General features: G+C 47.4%; 1 protein-coding gene across 2 annotated transcripts in view; it reads right to left on the reverse strand.

The window, feature by feature from the left end:
• LOC149429181 (uncharacterized) overlaps nucleotides 1–22565 on the reverse strand; it is a 55286-nt gene that overhangs the window by 4030 nt on the left and 28691 nt on the right. For both annotated transcript variants that reach the window (XM_089666636.1, XM_089666635.1), the window contains exons 15-20: nucleotides 22014–22109; nucleotides 19110–19205; nucleotides 17523–17618; nucleotides 14518–14619; nucleotides 9957–10062; nucleotides 1792–1908 (exon numbers count right to left, since the gene is read on the reverse strand). In XM_089666636.1, the coding sequence (XP_089522762.1) occupies nucleotides 1792–1908; nucleotides 9957–10062; nucleotides 14518–14619; nucleotides 17523–17618; nucleotides 19110–19205; nucleotides 22014–22109 (613 nt within the window). The remainder of the gene's footprint in view (nucleotides 1–1791; nucleotides 1909–9956; nucleotides 10063–14517; nucleotides 14620–17522; nucleotides 17619–19109; nucleotides 19206–22013; nucleotides 22110–22565) is intronic.

Consider the following 22565-nt stretch of genomic DNA (forward strand, 5'->3'; position numbering starts at 1 on the left):
GCGCACTCCTGAACTCGGACCTCTTTACGCAGAGCACTCCTGAACTCGGCCCTCTGTACGCAGCGCACTCCTGAACTCTGCCCTCTGTACGCAGCGCACTCCTGAACTCTGCCCTCTGTACGCAGCGCACTCCTGAACTCTGCCCTCTGTACGCAGCGCACTCCTGAACTCGGCCCTTTGTACGCAGCGCACTCCTGAACTCGGCCTTCTGTACGCAGCGCACTCCTGAACTCGGCCCTCTGTACGCAGCGCACTCCTGAACTCTGCCCTCTGTACGCAGCGCACTCCTGAACTCGGCCCTCTGTACGCAGCGCACTCCTGAACTCTGCCCTCTGTACGCAGCGCACTCCTGAACTCGGCCCTCTGTACGCAGCGCACTCCTGAACTCGGCCCTCTGTACGCAGCGCACTCCTGAACTCGGACCTCTTTACGCAGCGCACTCCTGAACTCGGCCCTCTGTACGCAGCGCACTCCTGAACTCGGCCCTCTTTACGCAGCGCACTCCTGAACTCGGACCTCTTTACGCAGCGCACTCCTGAACTCGGCCCTCTGTACGCAGCGCACTCCTGAACTCGGCCCTCTGTACGCAGCGCACTCCTGAACTCGGCCCTCTGTACGCAGCGCACTCCTGAACTCGGACCTCTTTACGCAGCGCACTCCTGAACTCGGCCCTCTGTACGCAGCGCACTCCTGAACTCGGCCCTCTTTACGCAGCGCACTCCTGAACTCGGACCTCTTTACGCAGCGCACTCCTGAACTCGGCCCTCTGTACGCAGCACACTCCTGAACTATGTACTCTGTACGCAGCGCACTCCTGAACTCTGCCCTCTTGAACTCTGTTGGGGTTTATTCACTAAACAGGCCATTATGGAAAATTGTCACATTCTAAGGTGGGCCCCACTCTCCTTCTCTCTGGTGGGCCCCACTCTCCTTCTCTCTGATGGGCCCCACTCTCCTTCTCTCTGATGGGCCCCACTCTCCTTCTCTCTGATGGGCCCCACTCTCCTTCTCTCTGGTGGGCCCCACTCTCCTTCTCTCTGGTGGGCCCCACTCTCCTTCTCTCTGGTGGGCCCCACTCTCCTTCTCTCTGATGGGCCCCACTCTCCTTCTCTCTGGTGGGCCCCATGTACTCCAGCCAGCTCTGCCTACAAGTGTAGTAGAAATGCATTAAATGTGTAGGGTTGTCACCATCAAACCGTGTCCTCAAATCAAGAATATTTCTGCTGCTGAGTGATCCACATCCATGTAAATTGCTGCACACCCACATTCTAAGGTGGGCCCCACTCTCCTTCTCTCTGGTGGGCCCCACTCTCCTTCTCTCTGATGGGCCCCACTCTCCTTCTCTCTGATGGGCCCCACTCTCCTTCTCTCTGATGGGCCCCACTCTCCTTCTCTATGGTGGGCCCCACTCTCCTTCTCTCTGGTGGGCCCCACTCTCCTTCTCTCTGGTGGGCCCCACTCTCCTTCTGTCTGATGGGCCCCACTCTCCTTCTCTCTGGTGGGCCCCACGTACTCCAGCCAGCTCTGCCTACAAGTGTAGTAGAAATGCATTAAATGGACCAGCACTTATTTGTCACTTTTGAAGAAAGGTGTGATCTGATTGTTGGCTGGAGGTTAGGGCACTGTACAAACAATTCGGGGAACTGTGCTTCTGACCGTTTGCTGGAGGCTATGACACGGTACAAACCTTTCTGGGAACTCTGCTTTGAAGCCGTGCTTTTCCATGAAATGACTGTCCAGTACAAAACACTGTATGTTATGGGTCTTTCTTAAAACCCGAGTGGTACTCACCGATATTTGGTACACAACTGGATCCCCAGGGGACCGCAGCGTTCCACAAAACTCTCTCGCACCCCCTGGCGGACGGCTCTTGACGTGCTCAGCTTGGTGGTAACGATGGGACATGTCCTGCATGAGAGTAAGGGCAACAATACATTGTAGGGATGTAGTCTTTTTCTACATTTTTAGTATATTTTTTGTGTAACACCTGTCTTGTCCCTAGGACTTTGGGTCCAGGGATTCGTAATAATGCAGGGGTCTCCCCTCTTGGGAGGAACCCTTGGAGATACTGGCAGCCATGAAGTTCTATTTAGTCTTAAAGGAAGCTGACTGCATTTGTCCTTCACATTGAAGGTGGTGAGTGACTGACTGATTAGGAAAGTAACACAGGGACCTTTTTCAAGCTGTCCTGCTTTGAAAACCAAAATACCAGACACCAGAACCTCAGTTGTCCAGGAGCCAATTTGAAGTTTGTGGGGTATATTTATAAAAGATTTGCAAAGTTATTTGTCCTGCAGAACTGCATTTACACTCATTCTGTGTGAATGCTGGCAAAATCAAATGTTATTAGGCTATTAATCTATAAGAATAGCGTGAACAGGGGCGGACTGACAACTCATGGGGCCCCCGGGCAATAGGGGTCATGGGGCCCCTGTGTCCTTGCCCAAACTCAAAAAAGCCTATGAAAAAGGTACCAGGGGCATCTCATGGGGCCCCTTACTGGCCCCCGGGCCCTAGGGCAGTGCCCGAGTTTCCAAATGGTCAGTCCCCCCCTGAGTGTGAATCAGGAAAATACTGCATTATGGCCACTAGATGGAGCTGATGATGAAATACTTGTTTATTATGACCATCAGCTCCAGCTAGGGGCCATAAGGCAATGTTTTCCTGATTCTGGATGAAGAACATCAGTCCTGGGATGAAAATCGCCTAGTAACATTCGATTTTCCTGGCATTCATACAAAATGAATGTAGATGAAGCTTTGAAGGATGAATAACTTTGAAATTTGTTCCTAATTACATCCACAAGGTATAGCCCTGTGAGAGAAGAATCCAGAAAGTAAGAAAGACATGAAGAAGACCAAAGAATGTGTCCTAAGTAGAAAATTATAGGTATCCTGTGCTCCTACAATCATTTCTGTTCACATTGCACTAATGTAATAAAACTAAAAAAAAAGCTCAACCAAAGCGACTGGTGCCCATCATTCTGAACATCCAGAGAAAAAAAAATTAGTTCCTGAAAAGAATGTGAATGGGACCTTATGGTCCAGTAAGTGGACTTTGGACATCCATTCTCAACCAGGGTTCTGTGGAATACTATGGTGCCTCCAGAGGTTTCTTGGCATTCTTTTAGATATGGCTGGTTGACCTCCCATTTGGTGGTGCCTGCATAGTTCAAAGGCCAGTGCCACTTGGCAAATCTATTAAGGCTGATATTGTGACCACCAATGTATGGGTTTCATTTTCCCAACTAACCACCAATGTAAGAGGCATTTTTCCCATTGACCCCTGATGCATTGGTTTTATTAAGGGTTCCCCGAGACCTAAAACTATTTTAGGAGTTCCTTTGGGGTAAAAAAGGTTGAGAAAGGTTGACGTAGGACATTCGTAACTATGGGTGAGCTAAAGTTCATTATTAGCTGAAGATCACAATAGTGGTACAAAAATTTCATAATACCTCCCTAAGCGAAGTTGGAAGAATTTTCAGGTTTGTCAAATCCACACAAATCCACATTTTTATCTGATCTTCTCCACCATTCTAATCTCAGGAGTGAACCAGTAGCCATAGGAACTGCGCTGAAAATATCAGAAACTCGGGAATTGTCTATGGTGAGTACTTTGCAATTTCAGGAAGGGTGCTGCTGGCTCTAAATGCCTTAATGTAAGAGTGGTCAGTGATTCAGTGGCACCTACTAACTTCATCTTAAAGTCTAATGGTTCAGTCTGAGAGGTGGAGCTTCATGTTTTGGCTTTAGGCACAACTCTACTACCTATAGATCCTTCCAGAAATCTGGTGGTGGCAGTCTTATCCAGGGGCGGACTGACCATTTGGAAACTCGGGCACTGCCCGAGGGCCTGGGGTCAGTAGGGGGCCCCATGAGATGCCCCTGGTACCTTTTTCATAGGCCTTTTTGAGTTTGGGCAAGGACACAGGGGCCCCATGATCCCCTATTGCCCGGGTGCCCCATGAGTTGTCAGTCCGCCCCTGGTCTTATCTCAAACCTCCCTCCAAGTTGACCTATGTGAACCACAGAAAACCTCAGCTCTATTTTTGAGTTGCGCTTGACACACTTCACGTCCAAGGGTGACAACCCTTCTCCTCCATACATTCTGTACTGTGAAGAACGTTGTCACCGTAGGACAGTTACTGATAGGATCACCAGGTGAAAAAAAAGGAAAAAAACCAACACATCTAATGACATTTCTGATCTTGGGTTGAGTTAACATAAGACATGCAATTTGTTCTGTTACAAATGGAATTTGGACAAAATTTCTGTTATTTGAAGATTTGGATGTATCCAAATTTCTGAATCACACTAGTAGAGAATTTCAACAAATTCGAAATAACATAATAAAACATCAAATTATCCCATTTTGAATTTGAAAATGACTTTTGTAACGGAAACATGTAGTAATAAATACAGTAAGGCATAAAAGTTAAAATAAGATGGTGATTCCTGCTTAGACTGCTTTATAGAATAGAATAGACAAAAACCCACCTTTAGAGGGGGGGAGTCTGATCATGACGCCGTGAGGGAGCGCGATGTGAGGGCTTATGGGGAGTAGGTGCTCCTTGTGTCCCGCTAACTGAAATCCTCAAGGAGGCTGAGACTCACCTGAGCTCGGACACGGTCACGTTGATGGAGCTCAGTGGAAGAGCGGTGTCCTGTGGGCTGTGGTCCGGTGCTTGAACAAGCAGTGCTAGAGTGGAGGAGGGAGAGCATTGAGCCGGTCGAGCGGAGAGGAGGCGGACCCGCTGGAGATCGGAGGACGCCGGGCAGTCACGCGGTAACCGCGGAGGAGCTCTGGGAGGTAGAAAACCGTCCGGGTAGAGAGAAAGGAGAAGATCTCGGCTGCGATTTTACAAAATAAAAATATTTTTGGCCCAAGACCCTTGGAACCATACGGAAGGTGACCCCCCCTATCAACCACCACTTTATGGTGGGCTTTTTTGCAGGACTGAGCCAGCCGCCCCTGGGAGAGACGGTTTGATGCCGCCTGGATCAAAGTGAAGGAAGATGAAGCAGAGAAGGTGAGCGAGGTCGACAGGGGACGGCGAGTCAAAATTTGAAACTGTTGTGCATTCTGTAAGGAACAATAGGGTGGAATCACCCAGGGGGTCCAGAATGAAAAAGCTTTGGAAAAGAGATACAAGAGAGATCCTGGAGTTCCTTAGAGGAGAATTTGTTATAGAAGGGAGAGAAAGAAAGGAAAAAATTCAAAGTATAAAAACTCTAGAGGGATACAACCCCAATTTTCATACAAAGTAACCCCCAATTCCGAAAAAAACAGAAATAAATACTAACATCATGAAAAATAAAGCGGTAAAAGGGAGAGGGCCAAAATCATCCCAAACAAGTTCAATTAAAAAATATATACCCTCACAAGAGAAACAAACCCCAGAGAGACAACAGGGAGCAAATGGAAGATGGGAGATGGAAAACACTATTGGTGATTGCGCCAGACTGTCGCTGGGAGTATCTCATATATATCAAAATATAGAAGCGGATGACAAACAAAATGTGGTGGTTATCGAGAACTCCGAAGAACAAGAGAAGACCTCACAGATGCCTTCTAAAGCAGATATAGCAGAAATGTTTAAGGGTCTGGAAAGTTCCATAAAACAGGAGATGGCGAAAATACGTAACGATCTGGGGCAAATACTGTCAAGGGTATACATGCCCAAGTTGTAACAAAATTAGAAAAAACAGATGGAAGAAATGAGAAAAGAACAAAGGAACCTTGTTATATAAATTGGAAGATCAGGAGAACAAAGATAGAAGGTGTAACTTGAGAATACGAGGCCTGCCCGAGATTTCACAAGGGGAAGATCTGAGGAAAATAATGGTGAAAATGCTTAATATAATAGTGGACAGATCAATAACAGAACCTCTCGAGATCGATAGAGTGCATAGAATCGGAAGATTCCAAGAAAGACGAAAAGAAAACCCAAGGGATGTGATTGTACGATTCCATTATTATAGAGACAAAGAGTTTGGGAAGAAGATTAAATATAGAGAAGTAAACATACAGAGTTTTGCAGATATATCAGTGGAAACATTGACAAGAAGGAGAACATTGAAACCATTATTGGAAGAGATGAGAAAGCAGAATGTTCGATACAGCTGGGGGTTCCCAGCATGTTTGATCGGTTGGAAAAATGGTCGTACTGCAAGATTGAGATCTCCGGAAGATCTGAGAGACTTTTGTGAGAGACTTGAATTATTGAAAATAGATATCCGAGGCTGGGAAGAGGGTGCAAAAAGGACTTGGGGAATTGAAAAAGAGAGTTGGCAGTCAGCCTTTAGGGGGAAAAGATAGTAGAGATAAAATGGACACTGTTTTCCTCATTCCTCTCACTCTCCCCCCCCCCCTTTTTTTTTTTCCTTACTCCCATCTTTTTCCTTTCCCTTTTCATTTTCGCTTTTCTCTTCTTTTTTCTTCTCTCTTTGACAGGCTTCTATACATATATCAGGTTTAGTAGTTTTTTTGTTTTTGTTTATGGAGTACTTGGTATGCGGATAGTTTATCTCCTATATGTTCGTCAGTGGTATTCACGACATCCACATTTACACCACAAGTTTTTCTTCGATGGCGTATTGCCTTTGGGGTAGGCTTTGAATGTTACACTCTCCCCTGTACAGATTAGCACGCCGACACGTATTTGATGGGGATATACTGCTGTCATCCTCCATATCGCATTATAGTGACACCTGAGTATTACAGGCCTATCATTGTCGTGACCTGACATGTTTATGTTACCAAAAGTGCCGCATTCTACCTTGTTTGTTCCTGTATTTTGTTTATGATATGTCCATTACCTGATTGTTGCTTCGTGTGTATTTTCCTTGTATTATGCTGTCGCCTATCAATAAACATTTATGGAACAAAGAAAAAAATGGAGGGAGGAAAGAGGGGGACATTTTTTTTCCTCCTTCTCCCACGTCCGTATCCCCCACCCACTTTTCTTTTTTGTAGGGGGGAGAATTTTTTTCCCCCCTCTTTCTCCAGCTCCCATATCCCCCACCCGCCTTTCTTTTTCTTTTATTTTTTTGCAATTTTTATTTATTTTTTCCCCCCCTCTCTCTCCTCCCACTCCCTTAGAAAAGCGGGACGCGGGGAGTAAGAAAAATACTTGGAAACGTGGATTGATGAGGCGTATGTGATCAGAGAGAATCGATGGTGGGATTCGGATCACAAACGATTCGTAGGCAAGTCAAGAGCCTAAGGGGTGTTAGGAAGGGTAAGGGGATGGGTGGGAGTGGGGTAGGGGAATGGGTGGGTATGTAGGGGTTAGCTCCGTGTTCCTCGGGAAGGATGATAATACTCTCACTAGGAGGAACCTTAGTGGTAGAGAGAAAATATTTATGGAAAACGGTGGAAGTTAATTTTCTGACCTATAACGTCAAGGTGTTGAACATTCCGGGGAAAAGGCATAAGATCCTCAAAGAATTACAACAATGTAGTAGCGTTTTTACAGGAAACTCAACAAATGTAAAGTTATATCCCAGGTATTATCCAACCTGGTTTTACGCAGATTCACCAACTAGACGCGCCAAAAGAGGTTTAAGTTGGAAGAGAAGGTGGAGGACCCTGAGGGGCACTTCCTGTTTTTAAGGGGGAAATTACAAGAAATAGAGTGTAGATTGGCAAATATTTATTACCTCAATAGAAAAGCGGGACGCGGGGATTAAACAAATACTTGGAAATTCGGATTGACGAGGCGTATGTGATCAGAGCCCCACCCTTGCATGGAATCGATGGTTGGATTTGGACCATAAACAATTCGTAGGCAAGTCAAGAGCCTAAGGGGGGTTAGGGAGGGTAAGGGGATGGGTGGGAATGGGGTGCGGAGGGGAATGGGCGGGTATGTAGGGGTTAGCTCCGTGCTCCTCGGGAAGGATGATAATACTTTTGCTAGGAAGAACCTTAGTGCTAGAGAGAAAATATTTATGGGAAATGGTGGAAGTTAATTTTGTGACCTATAACGTCAATGGGTTGAACATTCCAGGGAAAAGGCATAAGATCCTCAAAGAATTACAACAACGTTCCATTGCAGTAGCATTTTTACAGGGAACTCACTCACTTCAGGAAAGAAATGTTACATTCCAGGTATTATCCAGCCTGGTTTTACACAGATTCACCAACTAGATGTGCCAAAGGAGGATTAAGGTGGAGGACCCTGAGGGGCGCTTCCTGTTTTTAAGGGGAAATTATAGAAAATAGAGTGCACATTGGCAAATATTTATTGCCCCATTAGAAATCCAGTGGTCTATTTGAAAAAGATATTGGGAAGACTTCTGGATTTTAAAAAAGGTAAACTAATTGTGGCAGGAGGTTTAACTTTTTGCATGGACTCCCAGATGGATACAACGTTGCATGCACAGAGAGAAGGAAGTAAATCTCTGAAATCCATACGAAGGATGTTATATCAATGTCACCTGGTGTTCATTTGGAGAATTAAACATCCTAAAGAAAGGGATTATACGTTTCTACTCTCCAGGGCATGTGACGTATTCGAGATTAGATCATATATTGATGGACCATAGACTCTTGGAGTCGTTGGTTAAAGTAAATATAGAATATCAGACCATGTACCTGTCATACTGAAGTTATTATGGAGAAAAGAGCAAAATACGTTCAATATGTGGAAACTAAATGAGACACTCCTTCAGGATCATGAGATGGAAGAATAAAAAAAAGAAATGAAATGAGACTGAAGGAGTTTCGACGGCTACAGTGTGGGAATCCCATAAGGCATATATCAGGGGACTCTTGATAGTGATTGTGGCTAAAAAAAAAAAAATGGAACGTAAAGAAAGAATCAATATGCTTCTGAGGGATTTATACGAATTAGAACAGTTGCATAAAAAGAAAATAACAAAAGGGATTCAGCAGAGTATAATTTATAAACGAGAGGAACGGTGTAATTTAACGGAGGAAGAAACGAGAAGGACATTTAATATGATGGCAAGAGAGAGATACTGGTGGGGGAATAAACCAGGGAAATATTTAATGAGAGCATTGAGAAATAAGAAATCAAGGAATTATATAGAGAAAATTAATGGTGATAATGGAGAAATGGTTCACTCAACCACTGATATAGCGAATGTATTTAAAAAATATTATAGTAAATTATATAATATTATCCCACAACGGTCCATAAGAGAAGAATTAAAAAAAGACAGATGTACCTAAAAGACGCGAGATTATGGAGACTAGGAGAAGAACAGTTAAACTGATTGGAGAAACTGATAACGCAAGAGGAAATCCAAGTGGCACTGAAGGGTACAACAGCAGGGAGGAGTTCGGGGCCGGATGGGTACACTGTGAGATATTATAAAAAATGTACAGATCAATAATACCTAAACTGAGGTTATATATTATATATGAGCGCATTGGGAGAGGGGACGGAGATGCGAGAGGAATCCTTGTAAGCCCATATTACAATTATCCAGAAAGAGGGCAAGGATGGAACCCAATGCGCCAGCTACAGGCCTATCTCATTGCTAAATACGGACACCATTTAGCAATGAGAATTGAAAGAAATTGAATAGAACAGAATAAAAATATAATAGAATAGAAAAAAAAATAGAATAGCTTAGAATAGAATAGAAAAATAAAATAAAATAGAATAAACTGAATAGAATCGAATAGAAAAAGAAAATAATAGAATTAAGTAAAATAGAATAAAAAATAGAATAGAATAAAACAGAAAAAATATTTCCGTCTTCCAAAATTCGAATCAGTTGGAAGATAACAAATATACTAACTGAATCCGAATATACAAAATTAATCTGAATATATGAGACAATATGTGGAATTCACAAATAGTACCTGAAATCGCACCAGTATGACCGTGCACTAAATCTTCTAATTTTGATTTGAATGCATTTTACCCCGAACTATCTGATACCGGCATTCTCACACCTACTGACCCTCACCCCGCAGCTACTTACAGCTTCTCACAGCGATGTCCGGCAGTCCCAGGCACGCACTCACACTTGTTGAAGGGTTTACAGGTTGCCCCCTGTTGGCAGGGTGGTACACAGGGCTCAGCGACAGCTGGAATAGAGCCAGATTTAATAATGAATAGCCTATTACAGAGCAGCTCAGCGAGCCAGAAGATGAATGAGAGGTAGGAGATCAGCAACAAGGACAGTTTCTGCCCAGAGTTCTGCTTTAAGAAAAAAAAAATCAATCTACTTCTTTTTCTTTCTTTAGAGGGCGTGTTATTTGGGGGGTTCTTTTAGTGTAGTTTTGCTGGTTTCATTTAGGGGTGCATAAATGAAAAAAAAAATCTGCTGAGCGTACGTCACAAGCATTTGCCCGTCAGTCAGAAATTCTCACCATATCTTGCCTAACAGGATTATTTCTTATGATCCTCAGCTCTATCCAGTGGACATAATGCAGTAATTTCCCAATGGAGGTGCTGCAAGGAAATATCGCACCATAGCCACGAGGTGGAGCTAAAGATCATAGGAAATAAAGGTATTAGGGAAAATACAGCGTGAAATCATAATAACTAGGCGAATGCTTCTGATAGTCATGAAGCCATTTTTTAATACATAGAATGCATACATATTTTTGTATTTTTTTCTGTCTGTTGTCTGATTCTTTTTTTATCTGGAGGAAAAATCCTAACACAGAAAGGCTTTTTTACGGTAAGGTGCTGGTTCACGCTATGGAAACGCAGTCCAGAGGCATTCCGGGTGAGTTTCCACATGCGCATTTTTAACGCGTTTTTGATGTGTTCCGGTGCATTTTTGACGCATTCCTGTGCGTGCGCTTTTTGTGCATTCAAGTTAATTTTTCCCCTCTCTCTCTCTTTCTTCAATTTAAATAGGGACATGTGCGTTCCAGTGCGGTTTTGGTGCATTTTACCACGTTCCACTGCAGTTCTGTGAAAGAATGCAGCATGTTCTAATTTTTATTCTGCAACCGGAACGCACTGGAACTGCAAGCATTGATGCGTTTTACCGCGTTCCAATGCAGTTCTGTGCAGAAAGAATGCAGCCTGTTCTACTTTTTTTTTCTGCATCTGGAACGCACCGGAATGGCAAGCACTGATGTGAACGATGACATGGACAACCATATCACCTACTTTCTGTGCATGTTGGATGCAGAAAAAAAGCAGCTGAAACGCATGGAGTGTGAACCGGCCCTAAAAGCTGTGAAAATAGATTTCCAAAGGAGCTAGTCCTATAGTCTGTTAAGAAAAGACTGGATGTGTTTCTAAAGTCACATGGTATCACTGCCCATTACCCAGCCTGCTACACACACCCAAAAAATGCTTCATTAGCAGTACACAGGGAGTAAGTAGTACACCCTTGTGACGGGAGTGACTTTTGGGGGTGGGGGGACCTCTGTGTCAGCTCATGTTCTCCTTATTATGTTTAACCCACCTTGTGCCTGTTAAGGGGTACAGGGTGTGAATGTGAAGGTGATGGTATTGTGTATTGGTGTGGGAATTGTTCTCTGCCATGTGGTTGTCCATTGTTCTCTGCCATGTGCTACCTCCCATTGTTCTGTGTCTTGGTTGGGTGGTGGGTGTTTCCTGTAGCCCTTCCCACTGATGGGGCAGGCTGATTATGTGTTTCCTGTCCCTGGTTGTGTTTTCCTGCCCTGTGTATATATCTTGTGTTTGAGGAAAAATAAAGGTGTTGACTTCCTGTCTTAAGAAGAGTCTGGTGCTGTTTTTTTCCTGCATGATCAGCGGGTGGTGTCCGGGGATTTGTGTTCGGACAGGGAAGCTGCAGTATAACGGAAATACCCAAGTGTGGTCTGGGTCCGGTTCCGTTACATTGGTGGCAGCGGTGGGATTGTGCTTCCAAGCTGTGAACACATCCAAACCACCATCGGGATCCAAGATCAGGAAAGGAGACGTCAGTCACCCCAGTGGAGCTATGGACCTGGCATCAGAGTTCCAAGGGCTGCTGCAGACTGTTCTTGCAACATACCCCAGGACTGTGTCTACGGATGAGTACCTGGAGCTCAGGCAGCGGATTTAGGAGGTCCTTTGGAGAGGAGCCCTCCAGGCTGCTGGTATGGAGAAAGGCAAATGTTATCCAACCCCAGGGGAAAGGGCCAGGGACCATTGGAAGTTACGGATGCCATTCCTGGGGGAGTGACCCCAGGAGCAATGGGTGGCTGAGTTGGACAGGCTGGTCCAGCAGGAGATACAACCGGACAACAGATATCGGGCTTTGCAATGGTACGCAGCAGGAATATTTAGGGGTGTCAACAGAGTGCTCTCCTGAGGGACATGACTTTGGTGGGCCTGGATTGCTGTGGGAGAGCCTTACAGATCATTGTGTGTTTGGCGATGAAGGAGAACCTACCCTGGAGGAGTTGCGGGAAGGCAGAGAGGCTATGTTCGGTCTCACAGGGGTCTCAGAGCTTGAACCAGATCTGGAATACCTGCTGAAGAAAGAACTGTATCTGGCAAGGCATGCTGGCAACTGCGAAAACATGTTCGGCAGCATGCCCAAGAATCGGCAGTGGAAATTCCAGAGACTGGGGATTTGATAGACCTCTCTGCTGAGGAGGAACCAGTAAAAAAGCTGGCAACAGGGCCAAACATTACTGAACTCGGCCCAGCACTAGTAACATCTTCTGAGTTCCACAGACAGGAGATGGTGAACCCCTATCCCCAGACACCAGTTCTGGAGATTTGGGATTTGATTGACTTTTCTGCTGAGGAGGAACCAGCCGGGACATCTCCCGCAGAAGAGCTGGCACCAGGGCATGGCGTTGTTGACCTCTGCCCACAACAACCAGCACCACAAGAGCTACAGGAAGAGGATGCAATCGGCACCTCACAACAGCAGCTTGAGCTGATGTCCATGGATGAGACTACAGCCACCACCTGGATACCCCAGGGATGCTGGGCAGTCGGCCCAGATCCCCCACAGCATGATGGAGTCTGCCCAGCCACCCTGTCTTCTCTCCAGCGGCTGAAAGGATTTCAGGGAGAAGGACCAGTCCGTACTTCTCCCCAGCGGCGGGTATGTTCTACGGGAGAGGCAGAGGTTGGCTGGGTGAGTAACACTTGGTGTGGGACAATTTGCATGGGGTACTGTGTGGGTTCTGATATTGAGGGACTGGAGGTACAGACTAACTTCAGAGTACATCCGTCTGGGATCTACTGCGTTAATCTCCTGCCGAAATGGGAGATATGTGACGGGAGTGACTTTTAAGGGTGGGGGGACCCTTGTGTCAGCTCATGTTCTCCTCATTATGTTTAACCCACCCTGTGCCTGTTAAGGGGTACAGGGTGTGAATGTGAAGGTGATGGTATTGTGTATTGGTGTGGGGATTGTTCTCTGCCATGTAGTTGTCCATTGTTCTCTGCCATGTGCTACCTCCCATTGTTCTGTGTCTTGGTTGGGTGGGGGGTGTTTCCTGTAGCCTTTCCCTGCCATGGAAATACAGTAAATGGAGAAGCAGCTTGTTTATAAACATTGATCAGATGGGAGATACAGAGATACAAAGTAACATTGTTTATAAACATTGATCAGACGGGAGATACAGAGATACAAAGTAACATTGTTTATAAACATTGATCAGACGGGGGAAAGAGAGAGATACAAAGTAACATTGTTTATAAACATCGATCAGACAGGAGATAGAGAGATACAAAGTAAAATTGTTTATAAACATTGATCAGATGGGGGGGAGAGAGATACAATGTAACATTGTTTATAAACATTGATCAGACGAGAGATACAAAGTAACATTGTTTATAAACATTGTTCAGACGGGAGATAGAGAGATACAAAGTAACATTGTTTATAAACATCGATCAGATGGAGGAGAGAGAGATACAAAGTAACATTGTTTATAAACCGATCAGATGGGGAGAGAGATACAAAGTAACATTGTTTATAAACATCGATCAGATGGGGGAGAGAGAGAGATACAAAGTAACATTGTTTATAAACATTGATTGGACAGGAGATAGAGAGATACAAAGTATTTTTTATGCTTTTTTGTCTGTAGATTCAGAATCTAGACAGATCAAGTGTTGTAATTGCAAATGAAGAATAACATGATTCATTGGGGTTGATTTACTAAAGGCAAATAATTGCTCTCTGCAAGGGATTCTGCTCCAAAGTTTAGTAAATGAAGGAAAGCTCTGCTGACTTCCATCATCCAATCATGTGCAAGCAAAAATGCAGTTTTTTTTTTCTTTCCTTGCATGTGATTGGGTATCCTTTGCAAAGTGAAGCTTCGCCTATGAAATCTGTACTTTCAAAGTGAACAGTCTACTTGCCCCAATATTCAACCCCAGAAGGCACTATGGGTTTTTTATTTACTAAAGCTGGAAAATCAGGCTTCCTTCTGCATAGAAGGAACCAATCAGCTTCTGATCTCAGCTTGATCAATAAAACCTGGAAGCTGATTGGTTTCTCTGCAGAAGTGAGCCTGATTTTGCACTCTCCAGCTTTAGTACATATACCCCTGTGTGATGTCATAACTTGATGAAGCTGGATTAGGATCATTGAGAACGACTCTCACCCGTTTCGCACTGAGGCCCCTGAAATCCAGCAGGACAACGGCAGATGTTGTACCCCACACACCGGCCCCCGTTCTGACATGGCTTCTCACAGCGTACAGGCTCTGGAAAAACAAGAATGGTTGTACTCATGGGTTTATTTTGTTTTTTTTTAATGGCGTCACAAAATGAAAAGAGCCATCAACATCAATAAGCAACGGGCAATGTCCCAATGACCCTTGAAGGTACAGACACATAATTAGTAGGGCACGTTTCAACAATTACATTCAATTCATGTAGTATTTATAGGAGGATTGGCTATATGTGAAGGCAGTTGTACTTATGTTTGATTTTGTTACATCATTGCTGCTTTTAGTAGGTGGATTAAGTCTTCAGATCACCAGATCTTTCACCATCCATAACCACTGATTGACAGTCGCTTGAGGAGGGTGGGAGTCCAGGGTTCCCTTGCGTCTCATGCCTGCTGCTTGAGGAGGGTGGGAGTCCAGAGATACCTTGCCTCTCAGGCCTGCTGCGTGAGGAAGGTGGGAATCCAGGGTTGTCTTGCTTCTCAGGCCTGCTGCTTGAGGAGGGTGGGAGTCCAGATGTCCCTTACCTCTCAGGCCTGCGGCTTGAGGAGGGTGGGAAATCAGGGTTCCCTTGCTTCTCAGGCCTGCTGCTTGAGGAGGGTGGGAGTCCAGAGGTCCCTTGCCTCTCAAGCCTGCTGCTTGAGGAGGGTGGGAGTCCAGGAGTCCCTTGCTTCTCAGGTCTGCTGCTTGAGGAGGGAGGGATTCCAGAGGTCCCTTGCCTCTCAGGCCTGCTGCTTGAGTAGGGTGGGAATTCAGGGTTCCCTTGCTTCTCAGGTCTGCTGCTTGAGGAAAGTGGGAGTCCAGAGGTCCCTTGCCTCTCAGGCCTGCTGCTTGAGTAGGGTGGGAAATCAGGGTTCCCTTGCTTCTCAGGCCTGCTGCTTGAGGAGGGTGGGAGTCCAGGGTTCAGTTGCCTCTCAGGCCTGTAGCTTAGGGAGGGTGGGAGTCCAGATGTCCCTTACCTCTCAGGCCTGCGGCTTGAGTAAGGTGGGAAATCAGGGTTCCCTTGCTTCTCAGGCCTGCTGCTTGAGGAGGGTGGGAGTCCAAGGTTCCCTTGCTTCTCAGGCCTGCTGCTTGAGGAGGGTGGGAGTACAGAGGTCCCTTGGCTCTCAAGCCTGCTGCTTGAGGAGGGTGGGAGTCCAGGAGTCCCTTGCTTCTCAGGTCTGCTGCTTGAGGAGGTTGGGAGTCCAGAGGTCCTTTGCCTCTCAGGCCTGCTGCTTGAGTAGGGTGGGAATTCAGGGTTCCCTTGCTTCTCAGGTCTGCTGCTTGAGGAAAGTGGGAGTCCAGAGGTCCCTTGCCTCTCAGGCCTGCTGCTTGAGTAGAGTGGGAAATCAGGGTTCCCTTGCTTCTCAGGCCTGCTACTTGAGGAGGGTGGGAGTCCAGGGTTCACTTGCCTCTCAGGCCTGCAGCTTAGGGAGGGTGGGAATCCAGAGGTCCTTTGCCACTCAGGCCTGCTGCTTGAGTAGGGTGGGAATCCAGGGTTCCCTTGCTTCTCAGGTCTGCTGCTTGAGGAGGTTGGGAGTCCAGAGGTCCTTTGCCTCTCAGGCCTGCTGCTTGAGGAGGGTGGGAGTCCAAGGTTCCCTTGCCTCTCAGACCTGCTACTTGAGTAGAGTGGGTATTCAGTGTTCCCTTGCTTCTCAGGCCTGCTGCTTGAGGAAGGTGGGAGTCCAGATGTCCTTTACCTCTCAGGCCTGCGGCTTGTAGAGGGTGGGAGTCCAGGAGTCCCTTGCCTCTCTGACCTGCTGCTTGAGGAGGGTGGAAATCCAGGGTTCCCTTGCTTCTCAGGCATGTTGCTTGAGTAGAGTGGAATTCAGTGTTCCCTTGCCTCTCAGGCCTGCTGCTTGAGGAAGGTGGGAGTCCAGGAGTCCCTTGCCTCTAAGGCCTGCTGCTTGAGGAGGGTGGGATTCCAAAGGTCCCTTACCTCTCAGGCCTGCTGCTTGAGGAAAGTTGGAGTCCAGGGGTCCATTGCCTCTCAGGCTTGCTGCTTGAGGAGGGTGGGATTCCAGAGGTCCCTTGCCTCTCATGCCTGCTGCTTGAGGAAGGTGGGAGTCCAGGGGTCCCTTGCCTCTCAGGCCTGCTGCTTGAGGGGGGTGGGAGTCCAGAGGTCCCTTGCCTCTCATGCCTGCTGCTTGAGGAAGGTGGGTGTCCATTGGTCCCTTGCCTCCCAGGCTTGCTGCTTGAGGAGGGTGGGATTCCAGAGGTCCCTTGCCTCTCAGGCATGCTGCTTGAGGAGGGTGAGAGTCTATGGATCCATTGTCTCTCAGGCCTGCTGCTTACATAGGGTGGGAGTCCAGAGGTCCATTGCCTCCCAGGCCTGCTGCCTGGGGAAGGAAGCTGAAGTAGTCTTGAAGGCCCCTTAACTGTAAGCAGAGGGAGCCCCGGCTGCTGGAAACATCCTTACAAAGGATAACCACCAACACCACCACCACTCTTGTTGCCCTTCCACACACAGGTCACACATGATAGGGTTAAGGGTTCTACAAGGGCATGTACACCTAGGATTCCCAGCAGTCTTGCCAGTTCCGGGGTAAGGGACCAAAATTCTAAATTGCTGGTCTCAGCATGTCGGGTAACAACTGTCCAATGAGAGAGGCTGCAGAAACCTAAAGGCAACAGTCTGTCTGGCCTACCAAATCTACATTATCTTGTGGCAGAGGTTATAGATACTACAAGATGCTACTGAGTGGTGGGAATTTTTGCTGCTTTTTTGGGGGTATTCTGTACCCCCTAACATTCTCTCCCTTGGACAACAAAACCAATAAAATCTGCAAAAAAAAAAAAGATTAGTGGAGTGGAAGTCTATCTGTTGGTGGGTAGGTAAGTGCCTGAGGGCATCTACAGGGCAGATCTCCAGTAGGAGGGCTCATAAAATTCAGCAGTTCCTTCAGGGACCATTGCTCACCTCTGCTCTTCACACACCCAACGCAATGAACATCTCTCACCTATCTGGCAGCGTGCCCCGAGCCACCCACTGGGACACACACACTTGTTGACGTCGATGCATTTCCCTCCGTTCTGGCAGGGCGGGGAACAGAGCGCTGGGAACAAGAACAAACAGATACCCATACACTTATATTCTGAATACTGCATCTGAATCCGATTGGATGTCATATAAATCACACACCTCAGCAGTTCACACACATTTCCTTTACTGTATCACCATCTACTCTACACCACTAGGACCCTCTGCACCACAGCGTGCATTTTGTTGACGATTTATAAAATGTGAGCCGTGGTGTAGCGGTGTCTCTCTTAATGCAGAAAAATCAACTCTGTGATTGGAGGACCCATAACTTTGACCTAGGGCTGCAGAAAGTCCATACATGGACCTCTAGGTGGAATGTTTGTATCTGCTAAACAGAAGAAATTTTGGGATGAAAACAGGTCCAGCTTGTGGAAAAGGTTTCATATTTTATTCTCAGGGAAAATAGAAACCAGGAATCTTTTTTGTAAATTTCATCTTTTTAGAGGATGAAATGTCTACAGGATGTGGAGGATGAGTGCTGCAGCCAAGGAGGGCCCAGGGACCTCAACTTATATCCTGCCCCAAGGACTTTAACTTAAATCTTGCCCCAAGGATCTCAATTTATATCCTGCGCCGAGGAGCTCAACTTATATCCTGCCCCAAGGACCTCAACTTATATCCTGCCCCAAGGACCTCAACTTATATCCTGCCCCAAGGACCTCAACTTATATCCTGCCCCAAGGACCTCAACTTATATCGATCCTGCCCCAAGGACCTCAACTTATATCCTGCCCCAAGGACCTCAACTTATATCCTGCCCCAAGGACCTCAACTTATATCCTGCCCCAAGGACCTCAACTTATCTCTTGCCGGAAGAACCTCAACTTATATCCTGCCCCGAGGACCTCAACTTATATCCTGCCCCAAGGGCCTCAACTTATATCCTGCCCCGAGGACCTCAACTTATATCCTGCCCCGAGGACCTCAACTTATATCCTGCCCCGAGGACCTCAACTTATATCCTGCCCAAGGACCTCAACTTATATCCTGCCCAAGGACCTCAACTTATATCCTGCCCCAAGGATCTCAACCTATATCCTGCCCCAAGGATCTCAACTTATATCCTGCCCCAGGGACCTCAACTTATATCCTGCCCCAAGGACCTTAACTTATATCCTGCCCCAAGGACCTTAACTTATATCCTGCCCCAAGGATCTCAACCTATATCCTGCCCCAATGATCTCAACTTATATCTTGCCCCAAGGACCTTAACTTATATCCTGCCCCGGGGACCTCAACTTATATATTGCCCCAAGGACCTTAACTTATATCCTGCCCCAGGGACCTCAACTTATATCCTGCCCCAAGGACCTTAACTTATATCCTGCCCCAAGGATCTCAACTTATATCCTGCCCCAAGGACCTCAACTTATATCCTGCCTCAAGGACCTCAACTTATATCCTGCCTCAAGGACCTCAACTTATATCCTGCCCCAAGGACCTCAACTTATATCCTGCCCCAAGGACCTCAGGAGTGAAACACCCAACCTGGAAGGTAACATACGTGTCAGACACTGCTCTCCGCTGTATCCTGAGGGGCACTGGCAGGTGTCCGGGGCCACACAGCGTCCACCATTACCACATGGCAATTCGCACACCGCTAAGAGGAGAAAATTAGAGTATTAAGCAAAAATCTGCAGCGCCGATGCGGGTTTTGGTGTCACCAAACCCGTCACATTACAAGAGTGTCATACATTGAAAGAAAACAAAAAGGGGCATATTTATACTGTGCGAATAATCCCAGTAATGTATCTGTTTATTTCCTGTGATCATCTGCTCCATCTAGTGGCCACAATGTGGTACTTTCCTGTTTCATTCTTTATCAGCCTTTCTCAACCTTTCTAACTCAGAGGAAGCCTTGAAACAATTTTCAGGATGCGTTGGAACTCTTGTCAAAAGCAATTCATTGATGAGTAGTAAAAAAAATGCCTCTTATTATTGGTGGTAAGTGGGAAGAATGCCCCCCCCCCCTTGCAGTGGTGGTCAGAAGGCCACTCTTTGGGTTCATGCAGCTGGTGCTGTCAAGTGACATTGACCCTGGAACTACGCAGGCACCATCAAATGGGAGGACAAATCAGCTACAGCTCCAGGAACTCCTAGCAACCTCTGGAGGAACCTCGGGGTTCCAGAGCACCCTGGTTGAGAATAGCTGCTCTGTACTGTATGAACGGGTAACATGAACCCATGGTAAGAGCTCGCCCTCCATCTCCCTCTGCAGCAGCCACACCTACACAGCTGGTGGCTGGTCTCTCCTCTCAGCTGGACCCAGATTGGCCAGCACCAGCGTGTCCTCTTTTGCCCCCAGAAGCGTCCTGAATCCCAGGCAATGGCTAGTGTGGACCGACCTGCCTGTACATGACATGGTAGCAGGGGCGGACTGACCATTCGGGAACTCGGGCACTGCCCAAGGGCCAGGGTCAGTAGGAGGCCCCATGAGATGCCCTTGGTACCTTTCATAGGCTTCTTTGGGTGTGGTTTGAGTGTGGGCGAGGATACAGGGACCCCATGATCCCCTATTGCCCGGGGGCCCCATGAGTTGTCAGTCCGCCCCTGCATGGTAGTGATAGTGTCTGCTCCTTGGCTCCCTGGTTCCTCACCTGATCCAGATCTGCTGTACTTGTTTTGGATCCCCTTGGTGCTGAACTCACAGATTACTGCTTGAATTGCCGCCTGAATGTGACCTTGGATTGTTTACTGAAGTGACCTTGGATTGTTTACTGGACTGGGCTTGCCCACTACCTCCCCTCACCTAGGAACTGTCAATTGGATTAGGCTTGCTACCTACCCTGACCCTGAAGCTGTTTTAGGACTATACCTACCTGCTGCCTGTGCTGACCCTCAGACTGTCCCAAATTCTGCTACCAGCAGCTGTCCATTGTCTGACCAGTCTTGAGACTACTGGTATCCTTCTTTGTCTCATTTGCCCAGTGCCATCTAGCCAGGAACTATAGTACTGTGTTACAGAGGCATAACTAGAACCTTCAGGGCCACGGTGCAAAAAAACATGAAGGGCCCCCCTGACCCAAGCCCAGGCCACTTCACTCCTGCCGCGGTGCCCTTTATTATTGTCCCACAGTGGGACCCTTTCACATGTTCTGCAGTGGGCCCCCTTACATCAGAGTGCTCAGCGTTCCCGAAGACCCCTTTACATCAGAGTTCCCCTTTACCGTGCATCAGAGTCCACAGAGTTTACTTTAGAGTGCAAGGGGAACTCTGAAGACCCTGATGGAAAGGGGAACTCTGCGAACCCTGATGGAAAGGGGAACTCTGCGGACCCTGATGGAAAGGGGAACTCTGCGGACCCTGATGGAAAGGGGAACTCTGTGGACCCTGATGGAAAGGGGAACTTTGTGGACCCTGATGGAAAGGGGAACTTTGTGGACCCTGATGGAAAGGGGAACTCTGCGGACCCTGATGGAAAAGGGAACTCTGCGGACCCTGATGGAAAGGGGAACTCTACGGACCCTGATGGAAAGGGGAACTCTTCGGACCCTGATGTGAGGGGGCATGTCGCAGACTTTAGTGTAAAAGGGAACTCTGGTGTAAGAGGTTCTTTGGTCACAAGATCCCCCCTTACATCAGAGTTCCCCTTTACCATGCATCAGCGTCCGCAGAGTTTGCTTTAGAGTGCAAGGGGAACTCTGAAGAACCTGATGACAAGGGGAACTCTGCGGACCCTGATGACAAGGGGAACTCTGCAGACCCTGATGACAAGGGGAACTCTGCGGACCCTGATGACAAGGGGAACTCTGCGGACCCTGATGTGAGGGGGCATGTTGCAGAGTTTGGTGTAAAAGGGAGCTCTGGTGTAAGAGGTTCTTTGGTCACATCAGAGTTTTCCGTGTACCTCCTTACCTCAGAGTCCACTGTAAGGGTGATGCTCAGTTCTGGAGCCAGATGATTAGCTGATTATTAATTGGCTGAGCTTGACTCAGCGGGGATTGGCTGGTCAGGTGCACAAGGGGGAGGTGCAGAGGAGAAGAAGAAGGGCACAAGAGTAGTTTAAACCAGCACTTTTCTGCTGTTTATGGACAGCAGAAAAATGCCCTCTTTACCTGGCAACGCTGCTTGGGACCCCCTCCATAGTGGCGGAACACCAGGGCCCGGTCACAAGTGCGACCTTTGTGACCCTGGTGGTTCTGCCACTGTTGTATGATGACCTGGGGGCAACCATGTAGCGGTAGGCCTGCTTGCTTTGTCTTAAGCATGCAGTCAGGACCCAGCTGAGTCCTCGAGGCTTGCACCCGACTCTCCATGGCACTATGGACGGGATTGTGGAGCGCTGGCAATGCAATGCTGTTATACACTCTACTGTAATGGTAAATATTGGCAATGCTGGTGACCGAGCTGAACCCTGACTGTCTCTGCTGAGGACCACTGACAACCTCACATGATGGAGATAGCCTACCTGTCTGGCACCCAGGACCCGTCCATCCTGTGGGACAGGCGCACATGTTGTGTCTCATACAGGTTCCTCCATGGGCGCAGGGTGGGGAGCACATGGCTGGCAAGAGAAACATGAGGTCAGCACCGCAGCAGAGAGGACAGCTGCAGAGATACCAGTGTTAGCAGATGGAGATGGACGATCTTCAACCTCGATATACTGGACCTGTACACACAATTCTGTATGGTCATGTATGACTGTGGGGGAGGGGACATTAGAGTGTAAGCTCCTCTGGTACAGAGACTGATGTGACTGTGGGGGAGGGGGCATTAGAGTGTAAGCTCCTCTGGTACAGAGACTGATGTGACTGTGGGGGGAGGGGACATTAGAGTGTAAGCTCCTCTGGTACAGAGACTGATGGGACTGGCTCAGTGATCTCTGTACAGCGCTGCAGTATATGTCAGAGCTATATACATGTATAATAATAATAGTGTGCAACTGTGGGGGAGGGGACATTAGAGTGTAAGCTCCTCTGGTACAGAGACTGATGGGACTGTGGGGGAGGGGAAATTAGAG

This window comes from Staurois parvus, unplaced genomic scaffold (assembly GCF_062004578.1).
Source record: "Staurois parvus isolate SC_StPar_1 unplaced genomic scaffold, SC_StPar_1.0 ptg002756l, whole genome shotgun sequence".
Lineage (NCBI taxonomy): Eukaryota > Metazoa > Chordata > Amphibia > Anura > Ranidae > Staurois > Staurois parvus.